At 46.9% G+C, this 20,981-nt stretch overlaps 2 protein-coding genes across 4 annotated transcripts in view; one reads left to right on the top strand and one right to left on the bottom strand.

The window, feature by feature from the left end:
- Positions 1-5,907, top strand: part of BICDL1 (BICD family like cargo adaptor 1) — a 54,307-nt gene extending 48,400 nt beyond the window's left edge. The window contains exons 10-11 of one of the 3 annotated variants that reach the window (XR_014573541.1): positions 5-1,913; positions 2,040-5,907. Coding sequence is in view for 1 of the 3 variants with exons in the window: in XM_083803793.1 (XP_083659919.1) it covers positions 5-205 (201 nt within the window). In the remaining 2 variants the exon portion in view is untranslated. Of the gene's footprint in view, positions 1-4 lie in introns of all 3 variants that reach the window. The other 2 variants (XR_014573542.1, XM_083803793.1) reach the window with 2 other exon arrangements.
- RAB35 (RAB35, member RAS oncogene family) lies at positions 5,142-20,289 on the bottom strand. Its single transcript, XM_083803800.1, has 6 exons — positions 20,105-20,289; positions 16,232-16,282; positions 15,350-15,473; positions 8,492-8,616; positions 8,279-8,403; positions 5,142-7,749 (listed from the first exon to the last, which is right to left on the bottom strand). Exons 1-6 carry the CDS (start codon positions 20,277-20,279, stop codon positions 7,621-7,623), a joined length of 729 nt encoding a protein of 242 aa, XP_083659926.1. The 5' UTR covers positions 20,280-20,289; the 3' UTR covers positions 5,142-7,620.
- Between the last annotated feature and the right edge of the window lie 692 nt (positions 20,290-20,981).

Below are 20,981 nucleotides of genomic sequence, written 5' to 3'. Positions count from 1 at the left end.
ACAGGATGACATGCACAGGGTCATTGACCAGCAGCTGATGGACAAACACCCGAAGGAATGGAGCCAGCTTGCTTATTCCTTCTCCAGTGGCTACGGCGCGAAGCGGAGTGCCAGACCCTCCCCCGTGTTCAGGCCGGAGCCGCAGGGGGACGAGCCCGTCGGGGCAGAAGGGAACCGTCTTTTTTCTTTTTTCAAGAAAAATTAATTTGAAAAAGAGAAACCTCTCCACCAATTCCTGCTTCAAGATGGGGAGGGGGGCAGCTGCCCCATTTGCTGATGGACCCAACTGATCCACTAGGAAAAAAAAGGGGGCAAAGGAGTTAACCCTTGAGACTCTGCACTATTAACACCGCACCTGGTCTGAACCAAATGTTTACATGAATTGGAGATTTGCAAATTGACAATGTGCTACTAATTGAAAGCAACTTTTCTTATTCTTTAAGCGAAGTGGTGAACTTCAGGGTATATTTTAGGCGCTTTGAGACAGTTTAGTTTCTGCTGTGAAGAATAATCCGATTGTCTTAAAAGCATTCTCATGCTGGAGAAGGAAATAAGCAGCCCCAAGACAAAGCAGAGCAGGAGAGTGGGAACTGCCATCACAGTGAGTGCAGGGGGGAGAAGAGAGCTGAACGCAAGAGGAGAGAGGAGTTCGTTATACCGCCCTCCAGGCCTGGCAGCTGTGATATCCTTCCATCCATCCTGCTGAGACTGGAGTTGCTCCAGCCCCAGCATTGCCATATTTTGACAAGTGAAGCTTTCCCTACAGCAGAAGACGAACCCTCACTGCACATCCTGCCTGTGCACTGTCCCCCCACTGTGGCTCTACGTAGCTCCTCACCCCTCACTGGGAAGCCAGGCTCCTTGCAGATCAGGGCAGTTGTAAGCTTGCTGATGTTACCGTCTTCTACAGCTCCCTCCTGTTACAGAGAGAAGAGTTGCAGAGTCTGCAGTTGCACAAAAATATTAAGGATTTCTCCCCAGAAGATTGACCATCTACAACAGACTACAAGCTGAGTAATATTGTGGATGTTCAGTTCTGGGGCACCTGCTGTCCCACTGATGGCAAAGGTAGCTGTGGAACTTCAAGTCACACGCCTTTCCCCAAAGCCATGTACCCCTCCCAAACTAAGAAACCTGTTATTTTAACTGGATAGCCACCCCACCCCCCAAAAAAGAACTCATCGAGAGCCTACCCGTAATGAAATCTATGACCTACCAATGCTGGGTTGGCAGACATGATCCTTAGAAATCATGCACACACCTACCTTCACTAAACCACAGGCAATTAGGGCACCTACAAAGCTCTGGAGATCCTGTAGCTTGCTCTTTGCCCCCACACGGTACTATTAGCTATGGCCTGATGTAAATGGACAGCATTTGTTCTTCCTGTGGGTCGTTTACTACTCAACCCTTCGGCAAGCAGGTTGCCAAATCTCCTTTTAACTGAAGATGATCAGAGCCTGCTTTGCTGTAACCAAGACTTGATCAGTGAGAAGGAAAAAAAAAAGCTTATTTGGTGTATGCACACAGTGGTGCTGGAAATCCTGCAATACGTTTCCCTACGCACTGGACGGGCACCTTACAGCTCTTCCCTTTAACACAGTCTACCTTCATAAAACAGTGAGTTACACCAGGCCACGTTCAGAGATGTCCTGCTGCTGTTATGCAATTTTCACACGTTCTCCCAGCTCACAATACCCACAGCCCCCGATTTGTTTCCCCGTTGCTTTGAGGAGGCTGCCCCCTACGCTGTCCCACAGGAGGTGGAACGACGTACACATTCAGCTCTGCCCTGCTCAGCAACTTAGGTGCTAAAACACCATCCTACAGGAAGCTGCTCATCTCTGCTCAGTATTTACCGTCACAGGCTTTCTGCTAGAATTAGGTATTGAACACCTCCTTCTAAGAAGCAGGTAAGAGCTTGGTGGGTTGTTTTTGAAACTATTTAACTTACCTAGTGCATAGGGCATACATAATACCTCAGTACAAATATCCTTTCTGCCTACAAAGATTTGTGCGTTCCCATTTTTCCTTATTAGTATGAAGCTGCCACTGGGCCATTCTGCAAGGAGCAGAGTACTCTTTGGGATTGAGAATGATGATAAAAACCTGAGTGGTAAAACACATTTACCTGAAAGCAATGAAGCCTGGATTCTAGAACCTACTCCAGGAAATTCTTAGGTAAAGCACCACCAACGTTGTCTGATGCTTAGAGAGTCTGTAGCCTCACTAGCAGGAAAGAAAATGAAATCTTTTGTCTCTCTTCCACTGAGTGCCTGCTTGTATCCACTTGTGCAAGTGAAGGAAAGGGGCTTAGCGCAGTGCCAAGCGTGCTCTCAGGATGGCGAACCCTCATCGTCCCATCGTACCTAGGCTGTGACTCTTAACAGGGCAGAGACACGAGGCATGTGCTCAGCATCTCCTGCTGTCAGGACTCAGTTATGCTCATTGGCATTGACAAACTGATACCTGCAGAATTAGGCGTGGACTGATGGATGCCAGCGATACCTGTGAACAGTTGTCATCCAGTGTTTCTGTGGAAATGACACTGCGTATTTTTGGGAGAGCCATGTGAACATCTTGGTCTTCACAGCTCTTTTATTCTGCTGTCAGCTGTCATCTCCTGGGCCCCAACAGCTCTTCAAACCACAAACCCAGCAGCTGTGTGGGACTCTGTCCTTGTGAGGACGTCTGTCTGTGTGTATGTATGCAATCCTAAGGCAAGGGCCTTAAGTTATCCAATGAAGATGCAGTAATGAGATGAAGAAAGGTGCCTTCTGCTACATGTTTGTTGAGAGGAAAGTGACTCATTCGGTTGCAGGAGTAGGCAATTGAAATGCACAGCACATCTCTTCATTTAAGGAGGAACCTATTTAATCCCATTGAAATTTTATTTATTTAATAACAGTGATGGAAGAGATTGCAAGAAGAAAGTCAGAATGTTCCAACGTGCCAGTTGGATGTGCTTTCTTAAAACTAACCCCTTAATCCGAAAGACTTAGTTGCACTACTAAACCCAGAAATACAAGAAAATTGGGTTTTAATGAACTGGACAACAGACCAAAGGAGACCTCCTTGTGCTGAGCTGCTACTCAATAGGAACAGAAACTGCCTTAACATAGCAGCTAGGTTTTGTTTTGTTTTTTAAAAACTTCATCAGTGCAGTCCTTCGTGTTCTCATTTGTCATGTCATGTTTTAACAAGGTCCCGTCTATTTCACCTTGAACTGTTGTTAAAACACTCACCCCCATTCTGTAATGGCCAGAAACCTGGAATTGTCCTTGCAGTGTTGGGTTAGGAGTCACTCACTCCACTTGTGATACTTGATACTTCTAAGACACATGACAAAAAGGAAACATCAGCTCCAGTGAATGAGATGGAGGGAGCGCATTAATCCAGCAGGTACTCAGGATCCCGAAGTAGATTTTAAGAGTGGGATCAGCAGCTCCAAACACAGCACTCACCCTTACTTTTGAGATAATGGTTAATAAACCAGTCGTGCTGCACAGTCCCTGTTGCACAGAGAGAAGATGCCTGCTAAGATTAGGGTTACAAAGAACTTTCCCACAGTTAAGTAACAGGTGGCTGGGCAAGCATTGACTATGCTAGCATAAGGGAAAGGGGATGAATCTCCCTTTAGCAAACTGCAAGGGAAGCAATGGTAAACAAGAAACATGTACATGCAAATGAAAGGCAAGTCACTAGCACTTTATCTTAATATAAACTTAGATCAGCAACTTGCCATCAAGATGGATGCTAGATCAATTAACGACAACAGAATAATTTTGCACAGAGCAGTGAGAAGTGAGGTTACAGGCAGTGCTGCATGCACAAGGACTTTATAGCTGTATGCACTTGTCCTACTTAGGATGGTAAATTCCAGATATGCCTCTGCAGCAGGCAAACTCTCTACTCCCCACTCGGCTATAAAAAGCAAGATTGTTTTAACCAAAAGCCAAGAAAGGAAGCGTCTGGGTGCTGCAGGAACAATTCCCTTGATTGAAAGGGAAAAAGCACACAGCAGGGACAAGCAGAAAGAATGTATCTATAGATATGTACATAAACCACAGTGCTGTAATTTTTGTATGTAGCAGTAATGTAAATAAATGTATGGTTTTTATAAGATACATATTATAAAAATCTATAAAGGCATATTTTTAGTAAAAACAATGCTCTACTTCTTTTGTAAATAGTTCTCTTCAGAATAAAACAGATCATTTATACGATACCGTCTCAGCTCAAGTCACTGCTTATCCTACCTAGCTGCAGAACAAAGTCACTTCTTGAACCATCATCTTAACACCTAGCAGCAGCCTTAGTACCTCATCACCCAAAGAAATTCACCCACATAAAGAACGTGCACACGTTCAGAAGAGAACGGTCCTGGAGAAAGAACATTTGAAGCACATCTGCTGCTGCACAGGAAAATAGAAAGGCAAGCTCAAAGTCTTCACCACCATCCAGCCATTTGTATCACTGGCCTTTATCTGGAGGGATATTCAAACTTAACGGGTTCAGACAAAACACAAGCGACAATGAAATGCACCCAGCTTGCCCCAGTTGGGGTTTGACCATCTGTGTTCTGAGGATTCCCCTGTCTGCACGGTCGCAGCAGGACAGCGCAGGCAGAAGAGGCATCTTTTCACAGCAAATTTTCATCACGCTTCTCAAGAAGCAAGGACCTGCCTTCAGTAGCCTGCTTCTGTGCCAAGCGCAGGGAGCGATAAACTGGCAGCAAGCACATGGTGATAGTTGCATAGCTCCTGTACAGAAACACGAATGTTCAGAAACCCCTGTGAAAGCAAGGAGAGACTCCAGATGCTTTTTACACATGGGGTCTGACCCCTGCTGCCTTGGATGAAATGCTTTCAAGCTCTCTCAACACTTTCTGTAGAACAAAGATTCTAGCAAAATCATTTAGCACCTCTCACACAGAAATAAGGGTAACAGTTCCAATCTACACTTTGATTCACATTTAAAACTACAATAGCAACCAAGGATTTGAAAGCATGAATTTTTGTTTTGCCAATACCCCCTGCCAGAAAGAAAAACCCTCCACGTACAGCAGAAGGCTCATCCCTGGCTTTCCACCCTCCACCTCCAGATGCTGGACTGCAGAGGAAACAGAGCCTCGAAAAAGATTTGGCAGCTTGTAACCTTTATTTTTAGTTTTTTAAAATTATTTAAAAAGCATAATTAGAAACTTTCATTACAGAAATAATCCTAGCAAACCAGTTAGACATTCCATTGCTCGACATTTAGGAAACTTCACATCAGCACACCACTAGAGATGCAGTCCCCACCCCTTCCAATTGAATAGTCAGTGGCAAGAGCAGATATAACTGCTCCTCTACAGCCAGCATTAGAAAAAAAAATCCCACTTCAAGCCAGGAGGCTGGACACCTGGCTTGGCAGAGTTCAAATTGTGGCCACAAAGACCTGGACTCAAAGAGGACCAATCTTTCCACATAAGAGAACACTCCAGGCTTGGGTGCACCATTTCCTCATTTTATTGCATCAATTCCAGTAAATTCAGACATTTTCTGTACTTTTTCTGCCTGTACGAAGTTGCTCCCTCCTAGACCTGCAGACTCGCTACCACAAGGGTCCCAAAGTAATGCAGTTGGGCCCTTTAATCTGGAAGTGGTAACTGTCACAGGACAGCTCCATTTCAACAGGAAGGCTTTGAGGACTGACAGAGCTCCTTCCCTGTGCATACACCACATTCAACATCAGAAAGCAGACAGGATGGACACCTGGTGCAACTTAAGCTGCCACTTTCCATAGCCGCTCAAGTCTTACAAATACCAGAGCTCACGCTAGCATCCCAGCTCAATCTTATTCTTGGGTTACCAATGAAAGATATGTGAAGGAAACAGATGGGTGAAGGCAGCTGGAAATGTACTCCCAGCACCTGAACTGATTAAAAACGTGTTACACATTCATCATTTTCATTTTTTTTTAAAAAAAAGGTCCTTAAAGTGATTGATTGTGATGTGATTGTATGATTAGGACTCTTACCACAACCCGTAAAAGCTAAAAAAGAATGTAGGCAAAATAAGTGACTAAATTTTAGCCTCTCCTGGGGCAAGGCGGAGGAAGGGAGAGAGGAGGGCTCATGGGCATTGGTGAATCACATCCTACCAAACCAAGGCCAGCAATTCCATAGGGCCTCACACTGACAAATTGAGTACGTCCATCTTCAAAGGAAGTCATATCCTCCATGCCTTTTAGTCATTTTAAAGATTTTGTTTAATTATTATTTCGGCAATTATTCAGGTGCTGAGCATGTACATTCAGCCCAGACATTTGATATCTTCGTTACACACACATACTCTCTCCACCTTTACCTATACCTATCCAAGCCGATGAACTGAGCCCTCGTTTTCCCAGAGAAGCCAACAAGGACCAGGAAAACATTACTGAGCACAGCAAGACCAGTTTGTTTCCAGGGGTGATTCTCCACCACCGCATAACCCAAGCAAGCAAGCTTTCCATTTCCTCACATTAAACAGCGGTCCTCCTTTCTACTAGAAGAATCCTGGGAATGATCCTGCAGCAGTTTCCATATTCAGACACCAATCTAGAACAGCTGGATTTATTTTCATACCTTTTCTCAAAAACAGCTTTGCCACCAAAATTCACATTCAAGTTCAGATCTCGTTCGTTGACAGGGCAATGAGGAGAAGGGGTATTGTGTTTTTTGGCAGAATCACAAGGTTTTTGTTCTCAAATGAAATGGACCCTCACTTAGGACTGTGGCAGAACCAAAAGCAGAGGTCAAAGGAGTTTAATTTTGCCTTAAAAAAAAAGTTTTATCCAAATAAATCCCACTTCTGCAGGTTGGTTTGTTTTTCAGTATCTTGATACAAACTGAAGGAGAGCACAGGTACGGCTGGGCTGCAGCACAAAAAGGTGAAACCCAAGGATGCAGCCACAAACCTGGACCATGGCAAACTGAAATTCAAGGCCCCAGCAGCAGCACCAGCTGCCGGCCCAGGGGCTGGTGAAGTGAAACCCCAGGCTCCAGCAGCAACACCTGCGATCCTGGTACCTAGAGTAACAAAGCCTGAGCCCCAGTAAAAGCCTGGAACTCAAAGTGAAGCCACAGGCCCCAGGGGCACCAGTTGCCAGCCTGGAGCCCAACAGAAATGAAGCCAGAGGCCCCTGGAAGCAGTTCCTGCCAGCCTGGGGCCGACTCGAATTAAGAACTTTGTACTACTTCTTTAAAAAGGTGAACTCTGCAGTCCATGATTGGTTGACATTAAGAAGGCATAAGCCAAAGCGACAACAGGGAGGCGAGGCTGGTTAAAGCAATATACATTATATACAAACTCTTGGGTTAATTAGTCCACTTGGTAGGCAACGTCCTTTCTTGTCTACAAGGCGCACTGGAATGAGCAGGGGAGGAGAGGGGGGCAAGATTCCATCCGATACCTTCTTGGCACTGAAGTGGTAAGGTGCCAGCGCCTCTTGATAGAAAACATGGAGAGAAAATAATCTTTAAATAACGGCACAAAACTGAGAAAGTCCTCCCAAAGCCTGCCCCAGTGGAATTGCCCGAGTCTAGCTGGAGGGGCTGATCTGTCAGAGCAGAGTCTCTGCAGCAGGGAAAGGGCATTAGCAGCACCGCTTCTTCCTTTTACTGTTCTTCGTTAGCTTCACCACATCATTCTGTTGCTGCTGTTGCTGCTTTGCTAAGTTTTCTTTCTTTGCTCGCAGAACTAGCTCTGTAATGCAATTAAACATCTGCAAGAGAAACAAGCGAGATCAGACCACCCAAAGAACTACGGCTAGCCATTAGGGAGCTGCTTTAAAAGAACAGCATCCACTCTTCTTGATATTTCAGTAACAGTTCAGTACACTTCCCCAACCCACTATGGGCCAAGTTCAAACCTGGCATCCTCCAAAGATGCTTCCAAGCTAAATCAGTGATGCCTTAATCCCCTTTCCCAAAGAGGTCAGTTTGGCAGCTGAGGCCTGTAGTGAAGACTGAGCAGTTCTACCTCCTACGAGCATCCTGCTCAGCGAGGAGCCTTTCCTGAGAACATGCCTGATGGGTTAGCCCTGAAAAGCTAGGGAAATGCAATGAGGCCTCCTTTATCTCACTTCACCACAACCAAAGGTGGTTGGAAGCCTCTTGTCATTTTACCTTCTCACATGCAATCTGCAATGAAGTATCCTTCTTCCTCAGCAAGAATAATGTAATTCTTATTTTTTCCTCAAACCATTATCTCCAAATAGTTCTATACATACTCTGTTCTGCATATTATATTACCTCTTCCACATTAATATTTTCTTTGGCGCTGGTCTCAAACAATTGGATCTCCATCTGCCCAGCAAATTTATAGGCATCTTCTGTTTCTACCACTTTTCGTTCCGGGTCATCATTTTTATTCCCCACTAGAAAAGGGAAGAAAAAAGTCAGTACAGTACTTCAGTAAGTCAGCCTGCTAAATAAGATGCTCTAAAGCTCTGGTCAATAACTTACCTAGTATCCGGCAGACATCATCACAATTTTGATTAATTTCATGCAACCACCGTTTTACATTCACAAAAGATTCTGCACTGGTTACATCATAGACAACAATGACCCCATGCGTTCCTCTGTAATACCTACGGAGCAGGACAAGACAACAAATGTTAACTCAAGTTATGCCTCACTTTCCCAGCTCTTTCTCTTGCACTCAGCTTCCACAAGATTCACAGCGATCCCCAAGTTAAGGCAATCAGGTGCCCCCATTTTCTTTCCAATGGGAGTCATTTAATTCTTCTCTAGCATTTAGGTCACAAGCTGCTCCTCTACACCTACAGAGTTCCCTGCTCACTTAACCCATGCAAGGAGGTTTCCAAGTCCAAAGACTGTTGCTGTCTTCCTTGTTCAGGCTGCCAAAACCCTCAAAGATGAGTAACGTCTTCCAGCAACGTGAGCACAAGGTGGTGGTGCCCCGAAAAAGCCCTCAGCACCGCTGTGTTGTGGACCTTACCACTGCACAAGCCACATCGAGTCTTTGCAGCAGTTCCCTTATCTATGGAAGTTTACTTACAGACTAAAATTTCACAGCAGATCTCCAAATATACTCAACCCTCAGTCACAGTTCTCTAGAGCTCACAAAAATTTCTGTCCTGTTGAACGACTGCGCTCTGATCACACCTTCCTACTCAACAGATCTACTCCATATGCACACTCAGTGCGTTCTGCTACCTTTAGCCATTAAAAATAAGCTTTGCTTCAGTTTATTCCCATTAGTCTTGGACAATCACCACCTTTAAGAGATAAACTAATCTGATATTCAAGAAAAAAGCTGAATTCAAATTCCAACATCATCACATGCACGAAGCTACTGAAGGCAGGCAGTATGGGCACAACAAGAATGCTACATAAATATAGCAAGCTCCACCTCCTCAGTTTTCAGCCACATTCACAGGGCTACCAGGTATTTTCTCTGCTGCAAATTAGGCAGCTTTGACCCAAAAAAAAATAATAATATAAACAGCTGACAGCAAGGCCTTCACCAGCAGCCAGTTCTTGTACTTTGAGTAGCTTTATTTTTTTTCCCCCCGTTCACTACCTCCTCTTTCTTATGATCAGTATTAAGATCACTATAATTTTATGATTAATATTAAGGTCTGTTATTAACACAAATGCAAGAATTCAGCATACCAAACCTGAGGAATTTCCCTTAAATTGTGACAGATTTCTGGAGCTAGATCCCACACCATGAGTACCTCTTGCAGCCCCCTTCGGCTGCCCTTTAGACACGTGCTGTGACCACCCTGGTTCTCTGATAGTTTATTCCAACTCAGCGAACACAAGTTGGAAATTCAAAACCATTTAATCTAATCAAATGCGCTACTTCTTAGAAGACCTCAGTCTCATCTCACTTCTGCTATTGATGCAGTTGAGTAAGTCGCTGTCTCTTCCTCACCTTTGGCGTCACCATCCCTCCTTTAACAGAAGGCAGCTGCCTTTACAAACCATCAAGAAAGACTCGGATGTGATACATGCCCGTCTCTGGCGAGCGCACGCATCTCCTCCTAGCCCTTTCCTCTCACAACGGCTTTGTAGTGATCGTCACTGCAGATCAATGCTTCTCTGTGATACAACACATACTCTACAGCAGCAGGAGAGCCCACTTCACTTGCTCACCTGGGTGCTTTCAGAAGATAGCCAAATACTTCTTCCATGCTATGCTTTACCAGTAATTTTTGCTTGTACATCCACTTGCCTTGGCAAGAACTAACTCAGGTGAGAATTATTTTTTATTCTCAGTCAGTAAGAAACCCGGCACTGTCAGATGTTCTAATCCTTTCTCAATCAGCTCCTTTAACACTTTAAAACTTGCTACAGCACTGCATTTGTGCTTTACCTAGTTACAAGCTCAATTTTACTTTACAACTTAGACCCTTTAAAGGAAAAAATATTCCGCAACCTGAATCCATACATTGCAAAATCTTCTCCTGACAGCAGCACATACTGCAGTTTTTGATGAATACTTGTTTTATGACACTCCTGTATCACTTAACAGTCCTTTAATTCAGCAACCCTCAGGCTGACCTACCACTTCCTCCCTAACACTGAGCATTACATTTGCAACAAGATTCATCCTTTGGAGACAAGCCTTGGTTCAGTTACACCAACGCAGAGCTGCTTCGCTCTGCCGTGCTCCCCATAAAACCATCCCCATCATCAGAGGGCCCACTGGAGCATCCTGCAGCTCATACCTTGCCCACGCATCCCGGTTTTCTTCTAAGCAACAGCAAATGATGTTGGGGAGTAGGATAACGCGCCCTGCACATACAGGTCCCCCTCCCGACACGCTGCCATTTGCTCCTAGAGATAAGGACTGTGGGCTGGAGCACGCAGCGCACACCGCTATGGCATTCAAAGCTCTGCGGGAGCTGGGAGCTCCTGCCACAAAGCAGTAATATTGCCAACCAGCGCATCAGAAATATCTTCCTTTGTGCAAGACAGCAACCCCTGACTCCTGCCGAGCTCCTACCAGCACACACTGCTTCTATTTTTGGAAGGGAAAATTGTCTGGCACACCATTCTAGAAAGGTTGCCAACCCCTCATCTCCACTAAAATGTCATTTTCTCCATTGGCTGACATTACCTTTTAGCAGCCTGAGAGATAAGACCGACTACCTTTTATTCTCTAACTCTTTAGCCTCCTAAAACACACTTTGAACAAAAAAAGCTAGCCGTGCTGTTTTCTCACATTTGTTAGGTACAGACTTATGTCCTAGATAACATTTTAGCCTTAACAAGTACAGCAAAGATTTTGCAACCTCAAGCGCAGGACAGTACTAAAAGACCAAAATCTGGTTTATCCTGATCAGCGCTTCAAATTTCAGACTGATACCGTGCAGAGTTGCTTTTATAGGAATGTAGGCTTTGGCGAGCAGAGAACAGATGGGGCTTGTGGCATTCAAGGAGAGGTAGGTGTAAGTTTTATGCTTTTGGCAACCAAGAGGTAGCTGAGGCTTTGACACTAGAGAAAGAAGCTCTAGCTTCTTCCCATCCACATTTCATGGAAGATGGATACCATAGGAATCAGAGCAGAAGAGGAATGAAGTTCTCAAACTCGCCCTCCCATTCAAGGACTAAACAACTGATGCTGGCTGTCCTCTGTCAGGGAGGTCTGCCATCTACCCTACAAACCTCAACACTCAGTACCTGCTACTGCTCCCACTGATAAACGTTAAAAAACCACAGCAAACAAGAAGCTACAGAAGAGTTACTCATCTTCAGAGTGCCCAAGTATCCCATTGAGATGAAAGACAACCAGATCTAAGCTATTTCCACACGCGTATGCCTTTGGATGCTTGGTAGCAGGCAACGATCCTCCATATGGTTGGAAAAGTCACCCAGGCTTTAACTTTAGCTTTGGTGTGGGAAAGGCTTCAGAATGATATCAGTTAAGTTGAAATTAGTACAGAAGTAGCCAAGTGGCTTGTTTTACCTAAAGAAATATTAAAAACTCCCTTGAAAACGTTACCCACTAATACCGCAGTCTTAAAACAGAAAATCTTCAGAACTAGCCAACCAAACAGAACACATCCTTCAGCCACCCGCATCCCCTGATCTCTGAAGGCTACCTTTCCGAGCAGAAGGGAACATTTTGCCTTCCACTGTTGCATTTCCTACAAGATACCGGTAAGAAAGTTCTCAGATTTCCCCTAGTAAATGCTTCCCAAAATAAGAAGATCACCAAGTCTGAAGACAGCTAAGCAGGATCTAGAAGATGGGTCCCATTGATGGCATCAGTCCAGTATGGAACGTAAGTTCTTTTTTCCAGGGAAAAAAAAAAAAAAAAAAAGGTGACAGACCAACTTGAAAGATGGGCCACTGGTTTAATCTAGCATCTTTGTTAATACTTCACTTGTTTGTAGCACGTTGCCTTGTTTTTCATTCCTCTAGAATTCTAACCGATTCCAAAGAATTCTAATAATCTATTTTCATACTTGTGCTTCCAAGGCACCTGAAAAAAAGACATCTGTTGTATAGCCAGAGGTCTGTTTGACTAGTCTTTTGACCATCATATCTGGTTTACAACACAGAGCAATTCCATCCTCTCCGAATGCTCATCCCTCTCTTGAGCATGCCATTCCGTATAAATGCATGGAAGGAAGTTCCTCTGCTTTTACTGTTCATCCTGAGCTAACATCTGACAACTATTACCTAAAGCTTAAACCCTAAACCCACAGTCCTTAATCAGGATAGAGGAGTCCTTACATACACCAGCAAATCAAGTACAGGAACTGCCTGTTCATACAGCTCAAGTATTTCTGTTAACACAGCTGAATTCTGGCTTGCTACCTCTTCAGTGAATTGAAATCAAATTGGAGTTCGGATGATGTTCCATGCCAACCAAATTACTACGACTTAGCCTCTCCTCCCACTAGGTACCAGTTATCCCAGTATTTCCACATCTAGTGGACAGTAAAAACAGCTGCTTTTATGCTCCTCAGTCCACAAATCTAATCTGGTTTGACATTCCTGAGTTCCTGTAGAATGTTCCTGATCAAACTGATTTCTTCTCCTTAAGTTTTATTTTGTTCTTCAGTTCTGTACCTGCGGTCAAGTACAATCAAAACAGTATAACTTTTTAATGTTTCCCAATGTTTTACTGTTAACTTCCTTCCACCTCAGCCATTTTGCAATCCCAGGTTTATGCTGCAGCACTTCCAACCTGTTATATTATTTCCAGGTGGGCTCCAATTTCAGGCTGGCTTGCCAGGCTTGGCTCAACATGAATCTCAACTCTACCTTTAACTGAGGAGGGACTTCCTGCCCTAAAATATCACTGCAGTAACACCTTCTTATGTTCTTAACCTCAATCTAAATGGTCACTGTAACAAAGACTCCACATCCCTCTGCTGACCGTGCACCCACACTCCACTCCACCCACGATGCAGTCAGCCGAGCCCTTTCACAAATACTAACACCGTACCTCAGTTTGAGGCTTCCTTGGTTCCAGGCGAACCAGCTACTGCATTCCTTTGCCAAACAACAGGAGACAAAACCCTTTCCAAAACCAGAACCTTGTTTCCCTATTGTTTTCACAGGTGGTATGTCCAGGTCAAGGGTGCCTTTGGAAAAGCAGCAGGGAATGCTGGACAGGCACAGCCAGCCCACCTAGCAACAGGGGAAGCCCCCAACGCCATCAGCATTCACAGGGTGTTTTCCTCAACAGGTCAAACGCACTCAGGCACTGGCACTTCTTTGCTCGAAGCTGCACAAAATTCAACTCTTTTTTTTCCCCAGCCATGCAAGATTCTGTAGCTGCTTTCCCAGTATTAAGGCAGGAAAATCGGGGCCTTCGCTTCCCCAAGAGCACAAGGTTTGTACTCGCTATGCTAGAAAGCCACGCAAAAGAGAGGAACAACAGAGTTCAAACAGGTCATGGCACAAATGCCTCCAATCACTTCAGCTTCTCCATTTGCTACTGTAATTGAAGAAAAAAATTCCGTAAAACACCACGCAAAGTCTGACCTGCAGCTATTCCTGCTCACAAAAGGAAGCCTCTTTTCCTGGTATTCCCCATACAGCGGCAGATACCAGGGCTTTTTAAACTAGCTGGCATCAGCCCCTCAGCCCCACGAACCAACGCTCATTAACGCAGCTCCGAGTTGTGTCAGGGAATCTGCAAACAGGAAGGGCCGCTGCTGACTCAGCACTAATTGGGGCACCCGGACTCGCCCGTCCGCACAGCTGATACACGCTGCGGCGCTGCGCTGCTGCCTCCCCCTCGCCGCTTCCTGCCTGAAGCTGGCTGCCGCGCTCCAACGAGAAGTGATGTCACGCACAGGAACCCTACGAGAGGCAACGGAGCTTTTTTCAAGCCAAACACTTCGGAAACAATGGAAGTAATCCAGTAACATCCGTCTCGAAGGGCAGAGGAAAGGGGCGGGGCACAGGTTCGATTCTGCCATTTCTGGCTGTTCAGGCACAACACGGATGCAACCAGCCCCACTGTTTTCGTGTCTGAGTAATTTAATCGATATATCAGCTGAAAATGACTCTCCTCTCAAACTGGAGCCAGAAGAGAAGTCAGTCATAAAAGACCAAGTGAAACACCTGGATCTTACACGAACTCTTTTCTTTATTATTCTTTTATTTCCTTTGTGTATTAAAGCTCTATTTTCCTAGTATATTTCTTCTTACTCCCCTAGTGCCACGTTGAGCACTCCAGCATTTACTGCACTTGGTTTACAAGCACGTTTTATTCTTAGTTCCCATCGCAGTAGCTCTGGGTGTGGTTTCTTCAGGAACAGGAAAAGCTGCGCACACACTGTTCAAAAGGACAATGAGCATGAAACTGAACTCGGACCAAGGAAAAGGTTAACTTTGTGTGGGTGTCTGCTTCACCAGAATTCAACACAAAGATGGCCTTTAAATACCTCTGTCCTAAAAGAAAACTAACCGGCGGTTACCCTATTCTTAGACCTTTTCTTAGAGCTACTCGTTAGCTATACAACACAGACAAAGGGCTTGTGCCTGCGCTCCTGCCGTACATCCGATCAGATGATGATCTTCCTGGGCAGGTTCTCAAGATAAGTTTTCTAGTATATGCAAAAGAGTGAAATAACTCCATTTTGGAAACTAGAAGCAGAGTAATAAGACAAAGCCAGCATGGAAATGCACAGAAGACTGAGGAGATCTGAAGTCCCAGCTTCAAACTTAACGGCAGTAACACCACCCCTGTCTGTTCTCAGTCAGCTGAGAGAAGTCCCACTACACAGACAGCACAGCTATCGTTAGCTAATTAACTGCGCCATTAAAATATCTAAACTACAAGATCCATTCACAAAGCTATACGTCACAAAGCCCAGTTATCCTCACGTTGATGTGATGGTCCGGAAGCGCTCCTGTCCAGCTGTGTCCCAGATCTGTAGCTTCACTTTCTCTCCATTGATCTCCACCGTCCGGATTTTAAAATCCACTCCAATTGTGGTAATGTAGCTGCCTGAAAGGAAAGTGTGGATAAGTGAGAACCTACATCTTGTTTACTTTGCATGGCTCAAAACCCCATTTGGCAGTAGCTCTCAGGCTGGACAGTGGGACAACTTTCTCGCATCTGCTCATCTTTTAAAATGCCCTCTGGGGTTATGTTGATCTGCATATTTTATCTGCAGCAAATAGATTTTTTTTTTTCTAGCCATAAAGTCCCATCTCCCACGCCATCCTTAAAAGTTAAAACACTGCTGAAAAATAAAATTATTCTTCTACTGCACTTGTGGTCAAGGGTAAGCGCTCAAGTATCTTAAGACATGGACGGTAACTACGCAAGTATTCCACATGTGAAAGCTCTGTGACAAAGCTTTGCCTCAAATGCTAATGCGATCGCCTATTTTGAATACAGTCTGTTCTGCGAGTTTCCTCCCAATAAATTAGTTATGTCACAAATGTAAGTGATTTAGCTACAATATTCAATCAGCCCAAATCCCAAAGGGCTAATGGGGAGTCTGCACAGAGCACAGCATAAGCTAAAGAACCTAAGCTATTTCTGGAACCACGTCAGTATTTAAACGCTGTGGTACTCTCAGTTGTAAGTGAAGATCCAACAGGATGGCTTCGAGGGGCTCGTACTGAGGGAAGCAGAGTCAGAAACACCTTCCTAGTACTGCTACCAGTTTGTAAGTGCTGTGCAAGAACTCCTTGCCAACCAGGAGCAGTGGAGCAGACCTTGACCGTTTCACTTAGAGAAGTAAACAAAATACTCACCTGAGAAGGTATTATCTGCAAAGCGCAACAGCAAACTGCTCTTGCCCACACCTATGACAAATAAAGACATCTCTGAGTACAGTCATCGTGGATATCAGGAAACACAGCAGTACCTTAGCCACTCGCTGCATGCTGTAACTCTAACCAGAACCTTTCTTGGCTGCTAACTCAGTACCAGCCACCCCGAGCAGTCACCTCGGTACTCTTCCTGAAGATTTCATCAAGTGCCCAGTGGCACACTGCCGTCACTCCAGGACTTGGTATGCTTCCTGGAGCAACACAGGATTGTCGTCTTTTTTTTTTTTTTTTGTCCCCTCCTTTTCAAGCCCTCAGCAAACTCCAGCTATTTTCTGCAGTCTGCGACTCATTCTAAGAGGTCTCGGGGCAGCAAGAACTAAATGCAAAGCTGGGTACGTCCTGCTGATGTGCTCAGAGCACTGCTCTCAGCTTTCCCGTTGAATTCCACTTGCACATCAGCTTGCACCACTGCCTACCTCCCATTCATCTGCGCCGTGCTGCACCGCAGTGGAATTTGGACTACTTAGACAATCAGACTAGGGTTTGGTTTTACAAAGCTTACGTTATCATGGCCACAGTTTAACCGAAACCTAAACCAAACAGAGGAGCTGTTTGTTCTCAAGCATCCAAAATCGGCTTGCTCTACACCTAACAGGAAGGACACACACCTTGCTGAAGCTGTACCTTCTGCCAGAACGTTCCGTGAAACAAATTTATTCGTTTATTTATGTAAGTGCTTTGAGGAGCACTGCATCCATGCTTTCCTTAATCGATTGTTTGCACCCAGGCCACACCCTCTTGCGTGGAAGCACTTCTCACAGGTCTTGGAACACAAACCATAGGAAGCTCGTTCCTGCACACCCAACCGAGGGAACTGGGGGATCAGAATGCCTCAGTTGTTATCTCTATATCACATCTCTGTTGTTGCTGTCCCCTCCTCTCCTCTCCACCTCATCCCCCTCCAAAAAAAAAAAAAAAACGACCTGCTACAGCACGAAGAGGAAATTCAAGTTCACCGGGGTGATTATCTATTAAATCTTTGCAGGTAGAAGTTATTTAAGCTCTTTATTTTGGTGATGTATAACTTACAAATTCTTCTTAACAGAAGAATGCTTAAAGGCACAAGTAAAGGCTACATAGACCTCCAATAGTTCTTGGCCGTCTGCATCTGAAGACAGCTACCAGCAAAAATATAAACCAACGCCCACTAAAATCAGCATGATACCCGTAAAACACATCTCACTTGCAAGGAGTTAAGTCACCAAACATTCAGAGAAGCCAGACTCATTTCACATTGAGTATTAGGGGAAAAGAAAGAGCCACGAAATAAACCACAAAGCTACAGCGTGCATATACTGAACACACCTCTGAGCTCAAAAAAGGCAGCAGAGCAGTTCCCAAAACTGGACAAAGCGCTGTTCGTTTAGCAAGAGGCAAACCCATGCACAATGCCAGTCAGCTAAAAATAAGGAAACAAAGGAACTGTTTTCAGCAGGTACTCTGCTTTTTGATCAAACAGCCTTGGCCCCCAGCTTAACAGAAAGCAAGCAGATGCTGGAGCCCGCAGACCTGTCAGACCACAGCACTTGCTTAAGAAGCCAGCCGGCCTCAGGCTGCCCTGCAGAGCAAAACTGCCCGGGCTGCACAGGACCCCGGCTCCGTCAGGCCGACCACCGCCACACCAGCACCGTCCTGGCCTCAGCACCCGGCTGGCTGCTCGCCAGGAGGAGCCCCTGAACCCTGGAACACGCTCCAGCTGGCGGCAGTGTCACCGAGAACACGCTGCCTCTGACCCTCACTGTGCAAGTCGAGAGAAACCAGACTCTTCATCATACTCCACTTCCTACACAGAGTTATTTGAAGATCTGAAGCGAGAAGGCTAGCAGGGCTCTCGGCTCATTCCAGGCAGCAAACCGAAACAGACTGAGGAAGGCTACTGACTTGGCAAAATGAAAGTTAAAAGCAAATTTCTGTGCCCTTCCAGTTTCTAAACCCATATCTTGCCAAACGGCGAGGGGAATTCAAAAAGCAGGAGTAAATTGAAGCAGCACGTACAAAGCACAGATCATCTGTATTATTTTTAAACATTTCGCACAGCGGAGATAACCAGCAGCTTCTTGAGATGACCTGTTCTAAAAACACACAAACCTACTGCCCTCGGACGTATTTGCATACGGGGAAAGCAGATGAAACAATCATCCAGCCCCTATCAGTCCACTTCCTATCGCAAGGCTTCTCTAAACATCAATAAACAAGACAAGCAAGCTGTTTTGTGGAAGCAGGGACAAAGCCTTCCTGGTGGGGTAAGCAAAAACAAAAAAACAAAAAAGAAAATCAATACCCCCAACTAAATAGTGAGATTTAATTACAACAACAGAGAACCGCAGACAGTTCTCACAATGCTTTCCTCCTCTCGCTGGATAACAGCGTGGGGATGTTGCTCAAGACAACTCGGCTGAAAAAATTAATTTAATTGTTCAAAACACGGAGAAGTCTCCCTAAGAGTTTTCACCATCCTGTTTATCTTGCCTGAACAGTTTTGAAACTCATCAGCAAGCAACAGAGCTACTGCTTTGCTCAGAACGCAGCATTTGGTTTTAATAATCCGCAGGCTCCCAGAAGTGCCTAGGGTTTTAAGCTGCTCTGAAGCTCTCGTCCCGTTCTCTCTCTTCCTTTCAGACTTGTCTTTTAAGCAGCCCATTCCTTCTTGCTGACACACAGCAGTATAGAACGGAATACCTTCACATACAGCAAAAGCTCCTGGAGGTGACAACTGCCAAGATCGAGCAGCATTCCACTTTCACCCAAGAGCCATGCCTCGCTGCATGCTGGGACCTGCTGCCTCATGGACCACACCTCTACGAAAAGATGAGGGTGGATGCCATCTACTCCAGTTTATGGAAATTTAACTGTAAGCTGCTGGAGCGTTACCAAGGCAGAGCTGGACTGGGGTAGGAATCGTTCCCGTCCCGCTTCTCACGTACCCAGGCTAAGCTGCAGACCCAGGCTGAGTTCTCATGCCAGCCCTCCAGAAGTTTCTGAAAGTGCTGCAGGAGCATTCCAGATTTATTTGCAAGCTGTGTACCTGCCCCTTCTCCACAGCCGGCCTAGGTGCAAACACCTAGACCACAACTAAAAACACACACCGCCACTAGCTTGGGGGGGATTAAAAAAAAAAAAAAATGACAACCTGCAGAGGGGACACTTCAGGCTGGGGCAGGGTTAAGAGGTGATGTGGGGAGCAGGGAGCCCAGCTCACAGCTCTGCTGGATTTGGGGGTGCCCAGCCCCCAGCTCTGCCCTTTGTGGGGGCACCCAGCCCCCAGCTCTGCTGGATTTGGGGGAGCCCAGCACTGCCCAGTCTGGGGAGCAGGGCACCCAGCCCCCAGCCCTACCCGATGTGGGGGCGCCCAGCCCCCAGCCCCCTGTCCCCAGCCGCCCCCTGCCCCCTGCCCCCAGCCTCCCCCGGCCGCTACGAGGCCGACCCGCAGCCACCCCCCCCCCCAGCCAGCCACCTCCCGAGATCCCCATCCTCGCCCCCCACACCCCCTAGCAGCCCCCCCCCGCTGCCCCTTCTCCCCACACCCCCCGTTTTTACCTTTTCCCCCTTTTTTTTAACCCCACCCCCCCCCTTCACCACACCCCCCGGCGAGGCCCAGCCGGGCCGCGCCCCCCCCTCAGGCCTCAGCTCCAGGTCCCCTCAGCCCGGTCCCCTCACGGGGGGGTCCCGGCGCCGATCCCCGCCCCCGGCAGCCCCCCGGGGCCGCCTCACAGCCCCTCACGGCCCTGCCGCGCCCCCCCCCCAAGGCCCCAAGGGGCGGCCCAACCCCGGGCGCGGGCCCGGCCGAGCCCTCACCGCTGTCGCCGATGATGAGCAGCTTGAAGAGGTGGTCGTAGTCCCGGGCCATGGCCGGGGGCGGCGGCGGGCGGGAGGCGGGGGGGGAGGGGAACCGGAGCTGAGGGGGGGCGGCGGCGGGCCCGGGCCCACTTCCCGACCTGCGGCCGGAACTGACAGCCGCGCTGCTGCGCATGCGCCGCGCCGCCGGGGCGGGGAGGGTGGGGGGGGAGTAGCGCGCACGGAGCATGCGCACAGCGCGCCCGGTGCCGGGTGGGATTGGTCCGCGCCCCCCCTCCCGCCGCTCCCCTCAGGCCGCCGCCATGATGGTGGAGGGGCGCTGAGGGGAGGGGCGGGGCGGTGGGGGTGCGGGGGAGGGGTGTCGGGGGCTGAAGCGAAGTGCTGGCTGATTTTGGGGTACGAAGGGGCTCTGACACGGCGCAGGCGGGCAGCTGTGCCTGCATCACCTCACACCGGCGTTTCAGAGTGCACTAAAGGGTGTTCCACTTCGAGGTGTGCCACCTCCAGAGGGATCTCCTTTTTCCAGAGGGATTTCCCACATCCAGAAGTGTTCCACATCCAGAGGTGTGCCGCTCCCAAAAGGATTTCCCTTTTCCAGTGGTGTCCTACATCCAGAAGTGTCCCACTTCCACCAGCGTCCCACCTCCGGAGGGATTTCCCTTTTCCAGAGGAATTTCCCACTTCCAGAGGGATTTCGTGCATCGCTCACTCCTTGCTGCCATCACACAGGTGTTGGCTGCAAACACTGTGCAAAGCTGTGACCCCTTCTAGGTGGAGATACAGCACAGGAAAAGCACTGTTTTTCTCTTTGGATGCTCTCCTACCAAAACATCTGTTCTTGTTGGCATTCGAACTCCTTGACAATGCAGTGTTTTGG

The sequence above is a fragment of the Anser anser genome (assembly GCF_964211835.1).
Source record: "Anser anser genome assembly, chromosome: 18".
Taxonomy (NCBI): domain Eukaryota; kingdom Metazoa; phylum Chordata; class Aves; order Anseriformes; family Anatidae; genus Anser; species Anser anser.
Note: the sequence above shows the minus strand (reverse complement) of the source record. Positions and strands in the feature narration are given on the sequence as shown.

Coding starts and splice junctions, on each gene's coding strand:
- RAB35 (XM_083803800.1), bottom strand. CDS start 20,279: ATGCGCAGCAGCGCGGCTGTCAGTTCCGGCCGCAGGTCGGGAAGTGGG. Junction 15,474..16,231: donor TGCAGATAATACCTTCTCAG/GTGAGTATTTTG, acceptor CTTTCCTTTCAG/GCAGCTACATTACCACAATT. Junction 7,750..8,278: donor AAAATATTAATGTGGAAGAG/GTAATATAATAT, acceptor TTTCTCTTGCAG/ATGTTTAATTGCATTACAGA.